A 22267-nucleotide genomic window follows, 5' to 3' on the forward strand; every position below is an offset into this window, starting at 1 on the left:
GTCCATTTTCCAATGAATTTAAATTTATTGGTTGTTTGAATGAAAATTAATAAAATGGCAAATTTAACATACCATTCCAGAAATGAATTGAGAGGCAGGAGATTTCCCCCCATCAGTTGCATTACATTTCTTTTCAGCCAAGCCAATCATCTTTGATTGTGGGGGTTATACTAGGTATCATACAATTTCCGTGCCAGGGGAGGGTGGGTATAAGTTCTGTTAAGCATTTAGCTTTATATTGAACACGAATCTAGAGAACGAGATCATGCACGCATACAACAACAAAAAAGGATTATGCAGAAAACTAAACACAAACGAACACATCAGTCTGATTATACTTGCTATAGTTACATACAGTACAGAAGGATTAATTCCTAGCTAAAAATTACCAAGTAAATCATTACCTAGGGCCACTAAATTTAGAGTGCTTTTAGAAAGCTGCTATACAATGCACTTTGCTGTTCTGACTATGACATACCTATTCTTAGTGTAAAATAACTACACTAATTTCTCATGGTTGGATTTCCTTCTGAATTTTAATAATAATAATAATGGAAAAATATGTTTAGCTTACAGTTCTATTTGCATTTCATACTCCATTAAAAATGTGTAAGGTTCTCCCCACCAACAAATTACACAAAAATACTCTGGCACTCCAAGGGATTTTCTTTATACATTCAGAGTATTCTGCTACGGGAAGCACATTTAAGCAAGCTTGTCGTTAGCTCTCAGGTACTCAAAAAACTGAGGGACCTGAACAGGAATAATGATGATAATCCTCCCTCTACTCCTTTTTAAGTCTCCTCCTCCTCAGCTGGACATTTCTCAAGCTGCCTTAAACTACGCCAGGGAGGAAGCTGTGCTCTTCGTTCTGCAACACACAAAGCTCTCCGTCTACTGGGAGACAAGGGAGATGGAGAACTTAGCACAGTAGGATTGGCAAGCTTCTGGGATGCTTCTGCAGCCTCTGGCCACTCCTCCTCATCACCCTCAGCCAAGTCTGAACTGCTTTCTGCACATTGTTCTTCTTACTCACTAAAGCCTGTTGCATCTTCAGTATCCAACCCTTCAACCTCCAACCTGTCCTCAGTATCCCACCACCACTCCCCAGGCTCTGAGCCCTCCTCATCTTGGGGGGCTCCCCTAGGGGGTTCTCCAGCTGGTGTCTCCCACCAAATGCAAGTCCCTGACATTTGTTTTGCTGTCCTTGCATGGTTGCTGTTAATTAGATGGGAAGAACCAATTTCTTCCTTTGTCGATAGGCGAAAAACCTAGATAAAAGTTTAGGAACTTTATACAGTGGTACCTCGGGTTAAGAACTTAATTCGTTCCGGAGGTCTGCATTCACTCCATAAGACGCACATGTTTCCCCTTGCTTTTTAGGAAGGAAAAAGTGAGTCTTATACAGCAAAAAATACGGTATATCCAGAGGTCCGTTCTTAACCTGAAACTGTTCTTAACCTAAGGTACCACTTTAGCTAATGGGACCTCCTGCCGCCACACTGCCGTCACACGATTTCTGTTCTCATCCTGAAGCAAAGTTCTTAACCCAAGGTACTATTTCTAGGTTAGCGGAGTCTGTAACCTGAAGCGCCTGTAACCTGAAGCGCCTGTAACCCGAGGTACCACTGTATTTCTAGTTGTCAAAATCAAGCTTTTGTTTCCTCTTTGGGAATTTCAATTTTAAAATGCCAGCTGTTTCCTTACCTACTTTAGACTCTCACGTACCTCAGATTTTATAGTTTGTGCTCTCCCAATAACCCCCTTTTTTAATTAACGGGTCCTAAAACAATCCTGGAGCCAATTCAACCAATCTAGTCCGGCATTCTGTTCTCACAGTGGCCAATCAGATGCCTCTAGGAATGCTGGAAGCAAAATGTGAGTGCAACTGCATGATCCCTACTATATGTTCTGCATGTAACAGTTGTTTGGCATGATGTTCAATATGCCAAAATGTTATGTTAGATCCTTATTTTTACCTATGTTAAAAAAATATGTATATACATACCACTATTTATGAAAAATATCACAGTGGTTTACAACAATGATAGCAAAACCACACAGTAATAACCATATAAAAATCAGAAAACAGCTAACCATTATGTTGAGAGGCATTCTTAACGAATGGAAAAAAGAAGTTTTTAGCAGGCGCCTGCTGAATATGTACTGGCAGAATATTCCACAATACTGAGTAGATGATACTAAAGGCTCAGTTTATTGTTATCAAATGAGCCTCAATATACTGGGGAATGACCAGCAGTGCTCCTGCAATTGATAGTTGTAATCAAGCTGGAATATTAGTTTTAACAATTATGCTTAATCTTACTGGTAGTTGGTCTCTATGGTTTCATGCACTGAACTCTACCAGGCCATGTTTAGTTATCCTTTTAGTACTCGTTCAACAGACTGCTGCTAGATCTTCTGCACACAAAGGGCAGTATTCAACACTAGTCCTACTCAGAGTAGAGCCACTGAAGTTAATCAACACAACTAACTTAATTGTGGCAACTGAGTGGGATTTTGTTAACTATAATCCATATACAGTGCTACCTCGGGTTACATACGCTTCAGGTTACAGACTCTGCTAAGCCAGAAATAGTACCTCGGGTTAAGAACTTTGCTTCAGGTTGAGAACAGAAATTGTGCTCCGGCGGCACGGCAGCAACAGGAGGCCCCATTAAGCTAAAGGGGTCTTCAGGTTAAGAACAGCTTCAGGTTAAGAATGGACCTCCAAAACGAATTAAGTACGTAATCAGAGATACCACTGTGCAGTGACTCAGCAAAAGGGGTTCCCCCCTTATGTAAATAATAGTCAGAAATATGTACCATATTCTGCAAGAATACCTTGAATATGAATATGCCTCAACAATTGACATGCTAGTTGTCCTCTGCATGGGACTAAACAGGAGGGGCAACAGTCCTATCAAGCAGAGTAGCTTCCGTACAGCAGGAACTAGGATAGAACAGAGAGCATAATCACTGACGTTGCCAAGTTTCAATTATGCCTTACATTTCCGCTAGTTGCTTTTATGTTGCACACTCTGTTTTACAAAGTAATAACCCTTCTGTGCTGAGAAGCTGGCTTTGGTATGTTTTAACTGCAATTTTAACTTTTCCTTTTTATGTAACTTGCCTTGAGAGAGCTTTAAAATATTTTATTTTTTATTTTACTGTATAACTAGTATTTTATTTTAAATAAACAATTACTCTTGATTCAATACACAGTAGATGTTGTGGTTGCAACAAATAAGAATTAAAGGATGACTGTGGTGCTACCCTAGAAAGTTAGACGCATAGGCACTTTGGCCATGAATTACAACATATGGACTCCAGAATATGGTTTCTTGTGGGCCTCAAATTTGTAAGGTTTTTGAATGGTTTAATTTAGGTGGGAGGGAGAGAGATTACTGGCTTTCTATTAAAAAAAAATTTTTTTTGAAAAGTATTTGAACAATTGCTTGTGAAAAGCCTTGTGCAAGAGCTTGCAAAAAGAAAAGAACAATTAATTATTTTCTGCATAATGCTCTTCTGCCATGTCAGAAACAGCCCTTCCATGAGAAGAAAACCTTATCTGTTTGAATATAGATGCAACTCGGGAGTGCTTTACACCTAGTAAGTTTTATTAAACTAGTGTTGAAGGAGAAACAGACCAATTTCCCTTTATAGCTGCTTTTAAATAAAGCCAGCCAGTATGTTCCAAAAAAGACATTTAACCATCAGTTCTTCCTCTGAGATAATTCAATTTCCAAAATATTTACTCAAAATGTAACCATGTTGTTTCCAAACTAATCCTGTGTTGTAAAAAATAATAATAGTAACAACAAAATCCGCAACAGCAAGCACAGGCAAGAATTGAAAGACATAGAAAACTGGTGCCAACAGCCTGAAGAGGCTTTTTATCTTCCCCAGCCCTCACAGCGCCCCACAAGAAGCTTTCAAATCCACATGGAACTTCAAAATCACTTTGCAACGCAGTATTGGCATCCTAAAAGCCCTAGTAGAAATGTGAAATCGCTCCAGTGCACTAGAAAGTGTCCTGTAAAAAGCCAAAACCTCCAAAACTATTTTGGTAATGCTTTTACTGACTTTTCATTTATAAGAGGCTAATAAAATGGTGACATGGTCCTTTCTGCATCATGTTCTAGTCTTCTGGAGAAATAAAGAGTTCAAGCGGTATGGTGCCTGCCCCAACTTCATTCCTTATAAGCTCTTGTGCAAAAGAGAATGGAATGGCCACATTTTTGTCCAGGCTCAAAATATATATGGAAAAAGTGAGATAAAGGGTCAAGAACCTTTAGATTGACCAGGAAAGATGCATGCAAACAGAAGGGCAACAAATAACTCAGAAGTTAGTGCAGGAGTAGAACGGACATGTCTGTACTCCCTCTACTGGTTCCTCACCAGCAATACATAATTTGGTACTATACCAGAGCATTAGCTAATGCAGCAGTTACGTTTCAGTGGTAAAGGTATACCAAAAAGGGCTTAACAAGCGGCCTGGGCTCCTTTGGAAGGAAGGGTAGGATAGAAATTTAATAAATTCATTCTTTATTTAATAAATAAAAATGCTTATTTGACCTGTCAAACTTTGGAAAATCTGCACCACACAGTCACAAGCAATAACATGTTTAATTTACCTATGCATAGAGAGATATTGGGACGCTGGTGGCGCTGTGGGTTAAACCACAGAGCCTAGGACTTGCCGATCAGAAGGTCGGCGGTTCGAATCCCCGCAACAGGGTGAGCTCCCGTGGCTTGGTCCCTGCTCCTGCCAACCTAGCAGTTCGAAAGCACGTCAAAGTGCAAGTAGATAAATAGGTACCGCTCCGGCAGGAAGGTAAACGGCGTTTCCGTGCACTGCTCTGGTTCGCCAGAAGCTGCTTAGTCATGCTGGCCACATGACCCAGAAGCTGTACGCCGGCTCCCTCGGCCAATAAAGCGAGATGAGCGCCGCAACCCCAGAGTCGGCCACGACTAGACCTAATGGTCAGGGGTCCCTTTACCTAGAGAGATATTGATCCAGTCTGGGTAGGGGATAATAAGTACAAATGTGATATATTATACAAATTTACAATTATATGGTGTTTACATTATGCAGGGACATTCAAAGTGGTAGATTCAAAACAACCAAATCACTCTTACGCAGAGGTTGCTTGATATATATCTCATTCTATCACTAAGGCTCTGACAGCACTCATGGATAACTACAGTTTTACACTAAAAAGAAAGGAGTGCAAGCAGAAGTGGAATTTGTCTTAATATTCCAGGAGCCCTCACCAATAACCAACATCAGAGATCAGCTGACAGTTTTGAAGATGGAGACAACATTTGCCCACTTCCAGACTGCAGGGATCTCCCCTGTTCTCCAATAATTCTCAAAGATTATAGGCAGAGACTCTGAGATTACATCCTCAAGCTCCTTTAGTACCCTTGTGTGCAGCTCATTAAGCCCTTAACTATCTTGGGCTGCAGCTCCCTCATTACATCATTTATTATGTTATCACCAGGTTGGGCATTGCTTTCCTTTTGGGAGAAGACAGAGGCAAAGTAGGTGTTGAGCAGTTCCGCCTTCTCTCTCTCACCGAATAGCAATTCCCCATCTTCTCCACACAGAGGACCTATCACTCGCTTGTTCTTCCTCTTGCTTCAAACATAGCCAAAGAAACTACTTTTTATCATTTATAATCTCTCTTGCAAGCCTGAGCTTATTCTGAGCTTTAGCCCACCTGACTTTTACCCTGCAAATGTTCACAATACATGTATACGCCTCCTTTGCGATTTCCTCTTTCTTCCATTTCTTATACATACATGCCTTTCTTAAATCTCAGCTCATCTATAAGCTCCTTATGCAGCCACGCCAGTTTCCTTAGGTGCATCCCACTTTTCTTTCTTGTTGGAATCATCTGCATTTGGGCCTTCAATATTTCATCCTTAAGAAGCTCCCATCCATCTTGGATTCCCTTCTCTTTGAGTATTTCTGACCATGGGATCTCATCCAACCTTTTGGAAATTGGACTTCTTAAATCCAAAATGCATGTCTGATTGCACTCAACTTTCCCTTGCCTCTGTATCATGAAACCCAGGAGAACATGATCACTTTCTCCCAAATCTTCCAGTACTTTCACTTAGTCAATGAGACCCTCTTATTGACTAATAGCCCTGTTGCTTCTTCCAGCTTCTGGGAAATGAAATAGCCTTGTCGCTTCTTCCAGCTTCTGGGAGATGAAATTGTCAGCAAGATGATGGAGGAATTTGTTGGACCTTACATTCTTGGAAGGGTTTGATTTCCAATACATATTGGGGAAGCTGAAGTCTCCCATGACTACTACATCTCTCCTTTTTGAATGTTTGGTAATTTGCTCTAGGAAGACATCATCCAAGTCTTCAATCTGGCTTAACGGTCTACAAGCAGACATCCACATAAGCTTGATGTTGGTTTTTCTCCCCTACAAAATTTTACCCATATACTCTAAATCTGCCAGGTTATGGATTTCTTCACAAATGCACACATCCTTTACATATACAGTGGTACCTGTACATATACAGGTTACAGACTCCGCTAACCCAGAAATATTGCTTCAGGTTAAGAACTTTGCTTTAGGATGAGAACAGAAATTGTGCTCCGGCGGCGTGGCAGCAGCAGGAGGCCCCATTAGCTAAAGTGGTGCTTCAGGTTAAGAACAGTTTCAGGTTATTTACGGACCTCCGGAAAGAATTAAGTACTTAATCTGAGGTACCACTGTAATGCTACTCCTCCTCCCATCATGCTTGAATTCCTGCATTCTACTCTGCCTTCCAAAGTCTCATTCCACCAGTTTTCAGTAATGCCTACCAGGTCATACATGCCATCCTGCATTAAAAGCTCCAATTCGTTCTGCTTGTTTCCCATATTCTGTGCATTTGTGTAGAGACAAATGAAACCATTAGTCATTCTCTCCAGCTGCTTCCTTCTTGAAGTTTCTTGCCCTTTAGCAGGTTTCCGGAGCTCCACCTCAGTTACCTGTGCAGTAATGAATCTATCATCCACAGTACCAGATGTTCTTCAATCGTCTGTAATGTTGTATCCCTCTAGTTCAGGGGTAGTCAACCTTTTTATACCTACAGCCCACTAATGCATCTTTCTTGATGGTAAAATTTCTCCACCACCCACCAGTGCTTGAAGGAAGGAGGATTCAGCTTGTGCCGTAGAACCCCCAACCGCCCACCTAGAATCCTGAAACACCCACTAATGAACGGTAGGGACCAGGTTGACAACCTATGATCTAGTTTAAAGCTCTCCTGATCAGGTTCGCGAGACTCTTAGCAAACACATTATTGCCAACAACTGTGAAGTGCAGCCCATCTCTTGCCAGAAGTCCTTCCTCAAGAAAGTAGAGACCACAATCCAAGAAGCCAAACCCTTCCTGATGACATCACCTGTGCAACTAGTGGTTTACCTCCAGTATTATCCTTTCTTCCTGGGCCACAACCTTCAACAGGAAGGAGTGATGAAAAGACCACCTGTGCCCCAAGGTTCTTCAGCTTCCTGCCCAGAATCTCATGGTCCCGAGCTACACATTGAAAGCGGTGTGTGGCCGTATTGTTTGTACCCACATGAATCAGAAGGAAGGGGTTGTGGTCAGTGGACTTTATAAGACTTGGCAACTTCTCTGTCACATAGTGAATCTTTACACCTGGAAGCCAGCACACCTCCTGGGACATCCTGTTTCCTCCACACACTACTGCCTCTGTCTCCCTCAATAGTGAGTTACCTACCACCACCACACGTCTCTTCTTCCTCTGGGGAATGGCAGAAATCGTTCTATACACTCTGCCTTCCAAAGCCTCCTTGGATTGTTCTGAGGTTTGCAAAGATAGCAGCTAAAATCAAAGGAAGCATTTAAGGGTACCAGGTATTGTTGACTATCTGTTGTTGTTGTTGATGATGATGTTGTTGTTTATAAAAAGTTTATTGAATATTTAAAAATTAAAAAGCAATTACCAAGTGGACTAAAGTTGTTACAGTTAGAAATGGAAGAAATGAAAGGCAATAGTTCAACGGTCTCTCCCATTCCCCACTAAGATCCTCAGAATCTTCACTCCATACTTGGGAAGGCAGATCCACCTTTGTGCTTTGAGTTACATCCCTCTTCTGTGTTATTATTTGACAAGTTGACTAGTCCTCATCTAACCCCACCCAAATGCTCCCTTGATCTTATCCCCTCCAGACTCCTGGCTGCTGAAGTCCTATCATCATCCTCTGGCTCCTCCCCTACTTCAAACAATCAATCAAACAAAAAATCAACCCATCCCCAACTCTCCATCTGCCACCCAATTTCTCTTCCATTATTCACCACTATCCAGAACTCCACCACCAAATTCATTCACCTAATTCACTGCTTTACATTGGGTTCCCATCCAAGCCTGGATTTAGGACAAACTCCTTACCTTAATCATCAAAGCCCTGCATGACCTCGTAAGCTTCTTGGGGTAGGGATCTGTCATCTTGTTACTATGTGTGTGTGTGTGCACTGATGGTAGTAAATAATTAAAAATTATGGTACATTAAAGATTTCTATCAGCAAAAAAAGAGATCCCTGCTGGTAAGCAACACTGGGAAACAATAACAGAAGGAAGGCAGTGAGGAGACAAAGTGGGGGGAAACTGAATCAAATATAGCTTCAAATATTTAAGTTTGGTTACAGATGGGGTTGCGGATGAAGAGATTAAACCAAAGGCTTCCAAATAAAATGTTGGATTGAAGTAAGGATTTGAAGGGGCAGGAGGGGAGAGAACGGAGCACCAATTACAGATCAGAGTTGTGCATTTTCCAGGTAAAGAGGGGCAGCAAAAAAGAATGAACACAACTGAAAGAACATCATATCACAGGGTGTCTGATGGTAGTAGAGTTGGCGAAGCAAAGGTCATGGAAAAGGATACAACTGCCCTGTGTGGTATGTCACTATTATTTCACTTTACAGGCAAAAATCGCCCAAAACTACCTGCTCAACTTTTGACTGAGAGGGAATCTCAACCCATGCCTCATACTCTTTCCACAAGTTCTCACCAGGGAAACACACAGAATATAAGATGTCCCCGCAAGCTGGTTTTACACAAGTATTCACTGAACTAACTTTGATGCACCACTTAATTTAAATACTGCCTGAAACCTGATCTGTATTTAAATTGCAGATAATTAGTCTATCATAGAAAACACATCAAAGACTCCTTGGCACTTAAATACAAACAATCCTTTTCTGACATGAGCTTTCATTTGCAAGCCCCTACTTCAGGGGCGCGGGTGGTGGCTCCCTCAGCCAGTAAAGCAAGATAAGCGCCGCAACCCCAGAGTCGTTCATGACTGGACTTAACGGTCAGGGGTCCCTTTACCTTTACCTTACTTCATTAGATGGATAGCATTAACCTTAAACACTATACAGTCATACCTTGGTTGTTGAACGCCTTGCAACTCGAACGTTTTGGCTCCCGAACACCACAAAGCTGGAAGTGAGCGTTCCAGTTTCTGAACATTCTTTGGAACTCAAACGTTCGACGCTGCTTTTGCGGATTCCGATTGAGTACAGGAAACTCCTGCAGCCAATCAGAAGCCATGCTTTGGTTTTGGGATTCCGTTCAGGAACCAAGGTACAACTGTAATAGCCCTAATGTTGTGTTTAAGAATAATTGAGAGTGCATCCCTTCGCATTCATCTTGCAAGTTAAAAACCCAATACTTCATATTAAAGCAGTGCTTTTTTGAGTAAAAGTGTAAAACTTTTGATATCTATGTAATCACACACATGCAGACACACACCAATTTCTGTTTTTTCTTTTGTTATAGTTTTTGTTACTATATCATGGAATCTAAAAGAACTAACAAGAAGTTGTGAGTGAAAAAGCTGAAAACAACTCCGCTAGGGTGATGCAAAATGAGAAAGCTGAAATAAGAGTCAGCCAGAATTACGGGACCACATCACCAAATTCTGACATCTTCAGCATACTTCCATTTATCCTGATTGCTGGTGCTAGCTGCTTAGTTTGGGAAAACACCGCAAAGAATTGTAATTTGATAAAAGTCAATGTGTTCATTGTAAAAATCAAAACAAATAAAACCCAAATGAAAGAAGCTACAGTACTTTTCACTATAGCTGAAAGGCATAATACCGAACTTGAAAAATAAATAAAATTGATCACGATTTGCTTAAGTGAAACAAACCATGATGCCTAGTTCAGACATAAGGCTAAGCCAATGATAGTAGTTCGTTGCTCCCACTCACCAGCAGGAAGGAGTGACGTTAGAGCCATCTGTGTGTTCATGGTAAGCCATGAGTCATGGCTTACCATGATATGCAAAACACAGCCAGCAGGTTAGGTACAAGGTTTTTTTTAAACTATGCTTTGTCTATTAAATATCCAACATAGAGTGGCTTCCTATTTTCAAGCTTACTCTGCATAATGAACATAGTTCCTCTGACTTCTAAATATCAAATCAAAGTGTGCAATTCATATTCCAGCAAAAACACACTGTTGTTGTAGATCCACAAACCAACAGGTCTCACTGATTCAAGGTTTGTGCTCAGTGGCAGTCCTGCAAACCCATCAAAGACTTTTATGTAGCAGGGGGGGAAATCACAGTAACATTTTTTCCAGAAACTCCAGAACACAACTTGGACAGCAACTAAATAAAACACTGCACATTAGGCATATTGCCACTTTGTAAAATAAAGTCATCAAGTCTTGCCAGAATTTGAAAAGAAATTATCCTGCAAAGAAGTCTGTGGATAATTCATCTTTTGTGCACTATATGACAAAACAAACATTTTTCTTCAGATCAAAAGGAACATTGTATATTATAGCAGAAACATTTGAAACTCAAAGCACAATGGCTCTCATTCACACAGGGTTTAGTTCATTTGCAGCCCAATCCTATGCATATTTACTCAAAATCAAATCATACTGAGTTCAATGTGCCCAACTTCTAAATAAGAGTGTTGCAAGTTCCCCCCAACCACTATGAGCCATTATGACGGAAGGATGGGGCCACCCACCAATAGCCTGACATAACCATGATTTCAGGACAGACCCAACTTCAAAAAAAATAAAAAAATTCCCAATTCTTTCTTTTCAGTCCACTTTGAGCTAAAACCAGCTGCAAATGAAGATCACTGCAAAAAGTTTGGAACTGAGTGCAAATTCTGATTTTCAGACAACCTGGTTGTATTCAGGATCTCCAGTTAGGAGCTCCAGAGTGCAACCAATCCCAGCAGGATTTGCATTTGAAACCAAATTTTAAATGTGGTGAATGCAAGATCCGCTTGCCAAGGAGCACTGTAAGACTCTCCATTGTCCTTTTGCATCTTTGCTGGCCCAAAGCTGATGTCACGTATGTTGTCAGGTGTGCTACAGGTGGGCATGGTTTGCAGTAAACATGTCACATGGCACAAATTAAGACCCCTGCCAAGTCTAATTAGACTCGTGGCCCAGAGGATCTGGGTACACAAGCCTGAAGCCACACCCATTTAAATATGAATTTTTAATGTGGCCTTACCGGATTACAATCTAGAAGATATAGAGGAAGTTTTTCTGGTTGCCCAGCAATCACATGAATCATCAGAATCATTTCCTCTTTCTTCCCTTCTCATTCAGTATTATTCAGCTCATCAGGCATGAAACTGGCTTGAAAGTTATACTGTTATCATTATATTAAGGGGTGACAAAATAACTGAAGTCTCAGGAGCATCACCAGCATCAACTCGAGTCGTCTGGGATCTTAGCAATGCGGGGAGCAGTCTATCCACTAGTTGAGTCTCAATAAGGATATGGAATAAGGAATGGAATCACTATATTACTGGCATGGCAATATTCTACTTCACCTTGCAGCCAGTTTCTACATGCAAATTTCATTTGCTGGGCTGGGATGATTGTGCTGCATTCAAATACTCCTTCCTTCACTTACCACTGGATCTGTTTTTGCGGTTTGATTTCCCACCCGTAAGAAGCATCTTGAGACTGTTCCGAAACATGGCTGTTCTGGTCTAATCAGCTCGCCCCCAAAGCTGTATAAATATAAAAATAAAAGGCATCCATTAACTAATTTTTGGTCATTAGCAGCAAGGAACAACGTAAAGATTCATTGTGTCTCTGCAACTGCTATTTGTATTAATAATGTAACATCTGAACTGGCTCTTTGTAGGAAACTAAGCATTCAAAAAATAAATAAATCTTAAACCCGTAAATGAAATAAAGTGCTAATTTTCTATTGTAATTTTTCTTCTCTTCCAGAGAGTAACCATGGTCAGCACATATTTCAGGATTCTGTTCTGCCTCACCTGTTTAATAGTTTGGGGCAAAATGCTGCCATGATTGGGTTCTGCAAATGGGGTAAAATTTGCAAAGTAGCCCCCATGTTGGTAACAATGTGGAATCCAGAATTTTATTGCAGAGAGGCCATGTCTTGCAAAGGCAGTTGAGAGCACCAAACCTACATAAATAAGAAACAGACCAGGTATGAAAGATCCACCAAGCTGTATTAGTGGAACAGGCTCAGGATACTTGAAGGGTGAATTTGTTTACACAAACCTTGAATGGCTCCCATTATCAACCTTATTTATTAGTATTTGCCAAGGATATTGAACTGTACAAAGATTTCTACAAGATTGCACCTAGGGCTGCGTACAAACTCAGAAAACTCAAATAATGTTGAACACGTGCAGGATTCACCTTTAATTCTTCCAGCTCTTTTAGATGTTAAGGTAAGTTTAAAACCATGGAGGTAATATCACGGACGAATATAAGAAGAGCCCAACTAGATTAGGACCCATCTAGTCCATTGTTTTCATAGCGGAAACCAGATGCCTATGAGAATCCCACAGGTAAGACTTAAGGGCCACAGCAGTCTTCTCACCTGTGATTTCCAACAACTGTTACACAGAGGCAAAACTTGGGCAAATCTCAGAGGGTTTGCTTAATAAGATTTGCCGGGAATACACATTTGGTGCCCTGCTTAAGTCCTTACTCCTCTCCATAGCAAGTTAAAATAAACTTTGCAAAGCAAGCATATATGGACAGAATGGCAAAAACTGGAACAACAGAGTACCCACAGACCTAATCATAAACCAAGTCAATATAAGAAAAGTTTAATGTTCCAGTATCTGATTAAAGGTTGAACTATATTAAATGACAGAAATCCATGACTGGTTCTCCCATCTCTTTAGATTTAGGTTAGCTACTACAAGCCTTGAGTGTTCAAACTGAGACCACAGTATGTGCCTGTGTTACCTTTTCCCCTCTGCCATTTACCTTGTGAATTCCACCCCCCCCCCCCAAATAAAAACCTTGATATTCATCCCATTCAGGCAGGGTTGAATAACCCATAAGTAGCATCGATCCCTCCCTGCATAATTTTTGTTATGTTATGTTTTTGTTTTACTGCATAATATACACACACTCAAAAAAATCCCACCGTTTTAAAAATAAATATAGGAAATTATTGTTATTGTGTTTCTATGTGATGTCAAAAAACCAAAAGATTGTTGAGTGGCGATAGGCTCCTCTCCATTTTCCTTTTTTTTAATTATTACTTTTTAACTTAACCTAACCCTAACCCCACTAAGAAGGTTTTTTTGTAAACCCATTTTTTATTTGAAAAAACAATAGTAATTCTTTTACTGACCATTCCCCCTGCTGTAATTGTGATGCCAAAAGGTTGTTAGGACCCTCCAAGACCCACCCCCTCTTTATAGTTTTCTTTTTAAAAAAAAGTAAATGCCCACTTTTACACTTTTGACACATATATTTGACATGCAGCCCCAAATAAGCTGTCCATGTGCCAATGCTGCCCTCGCCCCAAAAAGGTTAGCCACTACATTTTCAAGCTTCAATCAATGATATTGTTCTTGAAGTAGTTGTAAACTTAGTCATGGCTTCGAAAACACGTATAGCTACAAACTGGAAACAGTGGCCCCACTGAAGTGTGATTAGTATGGGAGAATATGGGATACTGCACTTTTAGCGAAATTAAGAGATTGATAAACCTATTTTGTGTGCACTCATCAAAGGGTAGTCTTTACTTAAAATATTTTGGAACATCAACTTTCATAAACCATGTTCTTTCTTTCCATTATGAATGTCCCGTCCCACCCCTACTTGTTTACTATTGATGTGAATGTAAATGTTTCTACGAGTTTCTTTACATGTGTCTCATATTCATATATATATATATACAGTGGTACCTCAGGTTACAGATGCTTCAGGTTACAGATTCCGCTAAGCCAGAAATAGTACCTCGGGTTAAGGACTTTGCTTCAGGATGAGAACAGAAATCGCGCGGCGGCAGCAGGAGGCCCCATTAGCTAAAGTGGTGCTTCAGGTTAAGAACAGTTTCAGGTTAAGAACGGACCTCCGGAATGAATTAAGTTCTTAACTCAAGGTACCACTGTATACACACACACACACACACACACACACACACACAAACTCTCTTACTTTGATCTTAAGTATACAATCAACGACCATTTCCATTCTACCCCCCACATATGAGTCCATTCTACCCCCCATCCTGCCTCCATTCCACCCTTTTTAGTGACGTGTTTAGTGACATTTTTGACTACTTACAGGTTTGGCACTGTGTGCACATGTGTGATCACGGACCTTTCAGACATGTGTTAATCAGTTGTCACCTGTACACATGGTATGTCCCTAATTTCAATGTCACAAGTGGAGCTGAAAATATTGTAAAAATGTAGGCTGCATTGTCAACAGGAATCACTTTCTCAATTAGAATCCAAGAGTCATGGTATTTTGGAATACACACACACACACACACACACAACAGATAACTGTTATCACATGCACCCACTCCTAGGGAAGTACTGTCGCTATGACCAATTTGCAAAACATTTTGCAGCTTAAATCACTTATACCTGCTTCCAATAGTGTATCATAGTTCATGCAGTCCTAAGAAGGGCTGCAACTGTTGTTGCACAAATATGTGGACAGGTTTCTTGGAATTCTGAGGCTCCACACTTGTTCACTCAATCCCTGTCCAATCTGGTTTGTGAAATCTTCTCAGGCTATGCTGAATAAGCTTTTAACAGCCATTGTGAATGTTGCTTCCTGGTACTTTAAAAAGGAGTGGTAAATCAAGCATTATTTTATATTAGACAGATTTTCTGGATTCATGCAAGTCAGGCTTAAAAATAAGACTCAGTGAATCCTGTGGCATTTTAAAGACTAAGAAAAAATGTTAGGAAATAAGCATTTGTGGACTAGAGTCTCCTTCAGCTCAGGACCGCAATACCTCACGAACTGCTTCTCCCCACATAAACCAACCTGGATCCTGCGATTATCGTATCAGGCCCTTCTTCGTGTGCCCCCTCCATGACAGAGGCAGAGGGTGGCAACATGATAATGGGCCTTTTCTGTGGTGGCTCCCCGCTTGCGGAATGTGAACTTCAGAAGAAAGGTAGTATAGAAATTAAAATAATAATTATTTATCAGATGCATGAATTGTATTCCTAAATTGCCAAGTAATGAACGGGGGAGGTGGAATGTCAGAGAGTGAGGTAAGAGGGAAATGAAATGCAAAAGTAACAGACAGCAACAGTTATCTAAAAGCAATGACCGATTGCCACAGCACTGTTGCTGAGAACACAAACATCCTGGGATTGGTAAACTAATAAACAAGCACATATAGAATGTTTTTTTTTAATAAAAAAAACCCCACAAAACCTTAATCTCAATTCAAGCTGCAAGTGACAAAAATTAATTCCCCAATAACTTATAATTCAGACTAGAGTTTACCTCTGAAGTGCCTTTGTTCAAGGATGACCACCTGAAAATCAGTTATAGAGTGTTCAGGTATAATGAAATGCTCTCCTATTGGTTTCTGCATATTGCTATTTCTAACGTTAGGCTGAAGTCTACTTCTTATTTTGCATAGAAATTGGTTTGTTTTGTCCTATATAGAATGCAGAAAGGCACTGCTGGGAGATGATGGCAAGTATATGAGCACACACAGAAACCACTGATGTGGCTGACATTATTAAGCCCTGTAATAGTGTTGCCTGCAAGATACGGGGATAAAGTTGGTATCTCAGCCTGCTGCAAGGCTGGCTTCTGTGTTTGTCTCTCTTGATATATGGCCTGTTGCTGATAGCAAATGCCTGTTTTAGGCTGGGCACTGTCTGTAAGCAAGTACAGACCTAACACTCAAGGCCTGTGAGAGAGGGAAGTGTGATTATTCAGGATGGGCTGCAGATCACTGATGATGTGTGGTTTTAGTTGAGAGCTATTAGATTATAAATAGTGTTTTGTCATGTTCTCTTTTAGGTCCATGCTGGTGCAGATTATTCCCAGGTACCAGTCTGGCTCCATTTATCTGCTTTTTCACTTAACTGGGCAAGTACTGTACAGGCAGCTGGTGAAGCTGCATCCACAGACCAGGAGGCTGCTGAAGCATACTCTGAGCAGCTAAAGAGGCTGCTGCAGGAGAAAGGATACCTTCCAGAGCAGGTCTTCAGAGCAGAGGAGACAGGCCTGTCCTGGAAGAAGATGCCTGAGCAGACTATATTGACAAAGCAGAGAAGGCAATGTGGCTAGGCATTCAATCAAGCTGGACATGGTGTACAGCTAAAAAAAAAAAGCCATGTCCTCAAAGGCAAGAACAAGAATCTGGTGCCTATCTTCTGGCAGTCCAACAAGAAGGCCTACAAGCTTTCTGGACTGATTCCACAAGTGCTTCATTCTGGAGGTGAGGTGTTACCTGCAGGAGAAAAGGCTGGAGTGCTGCTGATGGTGGACAATGCTCCTGGTCACCCGCAGGAGCTGCCATTAGCACACGACGACATCACTGTTGCCTTTCTCCCCTCCAATTCAACCTCACTCATCCAACCTTTGGCTCAAGGGCTGATTCACTGCTTCAAGCCTCATTACACCAGGCTCACCTTTGCCTCGCTGATCAATATGATGGATGCTGATCTACATCTCAACCTCATGGCATTCTGGAAGTCCTTCAACACTGCCATGTGTGTCACCTACATCAAGCAGGCAGTGGATGCAACCAAGCCTGAAACCTGAAACATGCTGGCACAAGCTGTGGAAGGAATGCATTCACGACTTCAAGGGATTTCCAGGTATTGCCAATGAGGCTGAGAACATTACGGTGAGGCAAGTTGATGGCGATGGCTTTATTGACTTCATCCAGGAGGAGGAAGAGGAACTGATTGAGGGGCAACAGGCCTTGAGTCTGGAAGATCTGGAGGAACTGGTGAGATCAAGTTCCAGCACTGAAAGCACGGAAGAGGAGGGCAATGGTGAACCAACCCACCTGGACCCTGGAGAGCCTTTGCAAACCCTTTTATACACTCCAGCATGTGAATAATATCATTGCGCAGTATGATCCCTCCATAGAACACAGTCATCCATCCTCCAACCTTCAACTAGACAAGACCAGAAGTTACAACAATGGATAAATCTAAATCTAGTATCAGTTTTACCTACTTCTGAGATGCATCTACACTGAATAGATATGAACTGTAGAAGCTGTGTTCAGTTTGTTGCACCAGAATCACAACTGGATATTCCAACAGGTTACATCAAACAGTTTCAGAAGCATATCTGAGTATTAGGCTTAAATCCAGTCCTGTATCAGTGCAAGATTAAAATAAAAACCATTGGGACACACATATATCCCTCTACCATCCATTACCAGGCTAAAGTTTCCTATCATTTTTCTTGAGGAAAATAAATAATAAAATCCCTAGGCTTCTATCCAATGGACATATTCTCATTACCACCAAACATGCAAATGTATTCTTTATAAGACAAGATGGCAAAGGGGACAGAAGAGCCAACTCAAATGAGAAATAGATATAATGTGCTGCTTCCTGGCAAATAATCTATTTTCTCTCCAACCCCTGTTTCAGAATCTATATTAACTTTGTAAGATTCACAGTGATAATCTCTTCTAAAATTGCATAAATGTAATATGTGTTTACTAGTATACTAAAGCTACTGTATCTTAAAATGAAGGCATTTTGTTAGACAACAGTAAAAGTGTCCCCTTGGTGTGAGTGCTTGCTTTGCTGGGTTTCAGATCCTGGTTTGAAAGCCATACTAAGCTGCATACCCGACATGACGACAAACCGTGGTTAGCTTGTGGACTTGAGTCATCTCAGTGTTTCCCCGGAAGAAATCCAGGTAGTATTTCAGCATGTCAAAGCAACCCAAGGCCCCAAAGAAAAAATATTATCTATACTACAAGTCAACTGACAATTTAATCTAACACACAGGAAATCTACTCTGTCTGGATTTAACATAAATCAATAGAGTTTATTTTTCCCGTCAGTTTTGATAACTACATCATGAGTAAACACTTTTCAGGATAGGGTATAAGTGATCCAAGCTAAGCTGTTTAAAAGGCTGTTGTTGTTGGCATCAGTCTGTCTCAAGGGACAATAGAGTGTGCCTCCAGAGGTGAAGCCAAACAGCTGTGTTAGCAGTACTGAAGCAACCCTCCTAGGGCACAAGCCTTGGCACTGTCTATGGAGGTCCTGGGCTGCCCAGATGACAAGATCCTGCTCTCAACCTCACTAATGTGGTCCAAAGGAAAGCAGAGTACATAATACATTTGGCACCAACTTGGCTGCAGGAGTCGCTGGAAGGAGGCATACAAGACACCATCCAACTGCCTTAGGGACTCCACTCCAGATTTGTGTAGAGTTTACTCCTTAGCCTTTTCTTCTCCCAAAGATATCCCGAAAGGCAGAGGGTTTAGGAACTAAGTTTTCCTTCTCCGAGATGGGATGCCTTACCAGGTTGATTGATTTGGCTTGACCTTGCATTTGGCACTGCCTAGTAGAGTGCTCAGCCCAGCCCAGCTTCATGCAGCCTCACAGTTTAGGGGAGTTAGAACAATAAAACAACGAGATCAAACAATAAATTAAAACAACAAAACGAAGCACTGAAAGGAGTTAAGAAATAAAACGGAAGAGAGGATAAAAACAAATGCTAAGGGTTGGTTATAGAGCAGAAACTTGCCTTAGAGTTGGCCTTAGAGCTCAAAACCCTTCTTTAAGCATTCGGCAGCCATCCATTTGCCCCTCACTTCCCTCTACAGATCGTGCAGAAACCACCTTCTTAACTGTTGGACCTGCTATTGGTCTCATCCTTTCAATTCGCTGGAGCCTGCCTTCACATGCAGGGGAAGTCTCCAACTCACTGAGGGTTTGAGACCAATCAGCTACCTTTGCCTGGTTTAGCTGGCCAGTCAAAGCCATTCCTGGGGTGTGGCCACTGTCACACACTGAAGTATCATTTCAACGAACTAGTATGGCAATTACTAATTTACCCACTTTGAAGCTACCACAAATTGGCACCTTTGCCATGGCAATAATGCCACCTTTCAGACTGCTTACATAGCTATATCGTTGTAGCCTGCAGAAATAGGTAACATAGTTTAGGAGATAAACAACATGGCACCAATTATGTGAATGCAACTTAAAGGGAAGAGGAAATATATCATCAGTACAGCTGAAAAAAGTCAACAGTGCACAAAAGTAATCATACTATGAATGCAAATATTAATCAAGACACATGCCTGAAACAACTTGTGCAAAAACCAAGGAAATACTCTAGAAGTAAGCATTTCAACAGTCATCATTTCTATGCTTAATCCAGCGATAATTCGACTTCTATAAAAATGTTATGTATATTACACATTTACACTGAAACATTATACTCCCAGGTGTATCTTTTCTAAACACTTCCATACAATTGAGTGTAGTGGTACAGGAATATGTGTGTCAAATATTCGTGTCAGAACTCTCACTTCAAAACAATTTCTCATTTTAAAATAAAAATGGTGAATTCTTTGTGGGAGGAGCAGCGTCTTTAACCTCCACTCCTTGGAAAGGTATGAGAGGCAGAGGCTGATCAAGCTGTGGCAAGAGTGCTGTGATAAGCCACCAAAAGGAAGGACTGCTACTTGAGGACTGCTTTACAGTGACCATCCACCACCCTGTTGTAGGTGAAGTATCAGAAACAAGAAAACATTGTTTTTGCTGCTTGTCTGGCACTGGCGGGCTTTGCAGTCCAGCATGACTGAAAAGAAGTTTGGCAGGGCAGTGGTGGAAAGACTGGAGAGTGCTCAGGACTCCCCTCCATCACAGCAGGACAGCAATGGCTGAGAAGTCCTACAAAGAGGAAACTGTTTAATGATGAAGGGGTGCTATTTCCAAGGGATGGGGGTAGGCCAAGGTTTTGAAAATGGTATAGGTGCTATATATTCGAAGCAAAAAGCAAAGTTGATTGTGAACAATGTGGTTACGGAAGAAATACCTATAGAAAAAGGCACACGACAGGGATGCCCAATATCCCCTTTACTTTTTATAACAGTCCTGGAGGTTTTGTTAAATATGATCAGAGGGGACCAATTGGTTAAAGGAGTTCAGGTCGGAGCCAGAAATTACAAATTAAGGGCATTCGCAGATGACCTTGTATTGACTTTGCAGCAGCCAGATACTAGTACTAAAAGAGTATTAGAACTAATTGAGATATTTGGTCAAGTAGCAGGATTTAAACTGAATAAGCAAAAAACTAAAGTGTTGGAGAAAAATCTAACAATGGCAGAAAAAGAGAAGTTTCAGAGTGAAACAGGTTTAGTAATAACAAAAAAAGTGAAGTACCTGGGTGTGAACCTGACTTCTAAAAATGTGAATTTATTTAAAGACAATTATGATAAATGTTGGACAGAGGTGAAGAAAGATCTAGAAATATGGTCAAGGTTGAGACTTTCCTTGTTAGGCCGAATTGCTGTCATCAAGATGAATGTATTGCCTAGAATGTTGTTTTTATTTCAGACACTCCAGATCCTGGACAAAATGGACTGTTTCAAGAGGTGGCAAAAAGACATATCAAAATTTGTCTGGCAGGGCAAAAAGCCCAGAATAAACTTTAAGATCTTAACTGATGCAAAAGACAGAGGGGGGTTTGCCCTGCCGGACTTGAGACTCTATTATGAATCGGCAGCGTTATGCTGGCTGAAACAATGGCTGCTTCTTGAGAACACAGACATTTTGGATCTGGAAGGGTATGACAATAGATTTGGTTGGCATGCATATATATGGTATGACAAGGTAAAAATACATAAAGGTTTTAAAAACCATATTGTCAGGAAAGCACTATACAATGTTTGGATAAGATATAAAGATCTACTGGAAAGTAAAACTCCCAGGTGGCTATCACCAATGGAAGCTAAAGAGACAAAAAAACTTAATATGGAGTCCAAATGGCCAAAATATTGTGAAATTTTAGAGCAAGATGGTGAAAGGGTTAAATTACAGAGTTACGACAAATTAAAGTCTAAAGTACGAGATTGGTTGCACTACCTTCAGATAAACGAGGTATTCAAACAGGACAGGAAAATAGGTTTTCAGATGGAGAGGTCGAAATTGGAAACAGAATTGTTAGAACCCAATACTAAGAATTTGTCAAGAATGTACAATTTGCTGCTGAAATGGAATACACAAGAGGAAACAGTAAAATCAGTTATGATCAAATGGGCACAAGACATAGGTCATGACATTATGTTTGATGACTGGGAAAGGTTATGGAATACTGGTGTTAGATTTACGGCTTGTAATGCTTTGAGAGAAAACATAATGAAAATGATCTACAGGTGGTACATGACCCCAGTCAAATTAGCAAAAATTTATCATCTGCCCAATAATAAATGTTGGAAATGTAATGAGACTGAAGGTACTTTCTATCACCTTTGGTGGACCTGCCCGAAGATTAAAGCCTACTGGGAAATGATCTATAATGAAATTAAAAAGGTCCTTAAATGGACATTTTCTAAAAAACCAGAGGCTTTTCTCCTGGGCATGGTGGGCCAATTGGTGCCAAGGAAGGACAGAACTTTTTTTATGTATGCTACCACAGCAGCAAGAATTCTTCTGGCAAAGTATTGGAAGACGCAGCAGCTACCCACTCTGGAAGAATGGCAAGCGAAGGTGATTGACTACATGGGAATGGCAGAGATGACCGGCAGAATCCGTGACCAGGGGAGTGAGACAGTGGAATAAGATTGGAAGAAATTTAAAATATATCTTAAAAATTGTTGTAATATTCAGGAGTGCTGAGATGTTATGGTGTTAAGAAACAGAGAATTGCAGCTGTAAATCATGAATCTAAGGGAATTATAAAGAAGACGAGTTAATTAATTAAATGGAGGGTTGCTGTTAAAAGGAAAAATAAGGATGCAGAAAAAGGGAGGTATGAGAAATAAGGTG

The 22267-nt window shown here is 40.8% G+C and overlaps 1 protein-coding gene across 7 annotated transcripts in view; it reads right to left on the reverse strand.

Annotated features, from left to right (window-relative positions):
- TANC2 (tetratricopeptide repeat, ankyrin repeat and coiled-coil containing 2) overlaps positions 1-22267 on the reverse strand; it is a 206680-nt gene that overhangs the window by 169525 nt on the left and 14888 nt on the right. For 4 of the 7 annotated variants that reach the window (XM_077917511.1, XM_077917513.1, XM_077917508.1 and 1 more), the window contains exon 2: positions 11935-12034. The exons of 1 other annotated variant lie outside the window; for it this stretch is intronic. In XM_077917511.1, coding sequence (XP_077773637.1) covers positions 11935-12001 — 67 coding nt within the window. In that variant the 5' untranslated portion in view covers positions 12002-12034. Of the gene's footprint in view, positions 1-11934; positions 12035-12307; positions 12460-22267 lie in introns of all 7 variants that reach the window. 2 more of the 7 variants (XM_077917510.1, XM_077917509.1) reach the window with 1 other exon arrangement.

This window comes from Podarcis muralis, chromosome 13 (genome assembly GCF_964188315.1).
Source record: "Podarcis muralis chromosome 13, rPodMur119.hap1.1, whole genome shotgun sequence".
Lineage (NCBI taxonomy): Eukaryota > Metazoa > Chordata > Lepidosauria > Squamata > Lacertidae > Podarcis > Podarcis muralis.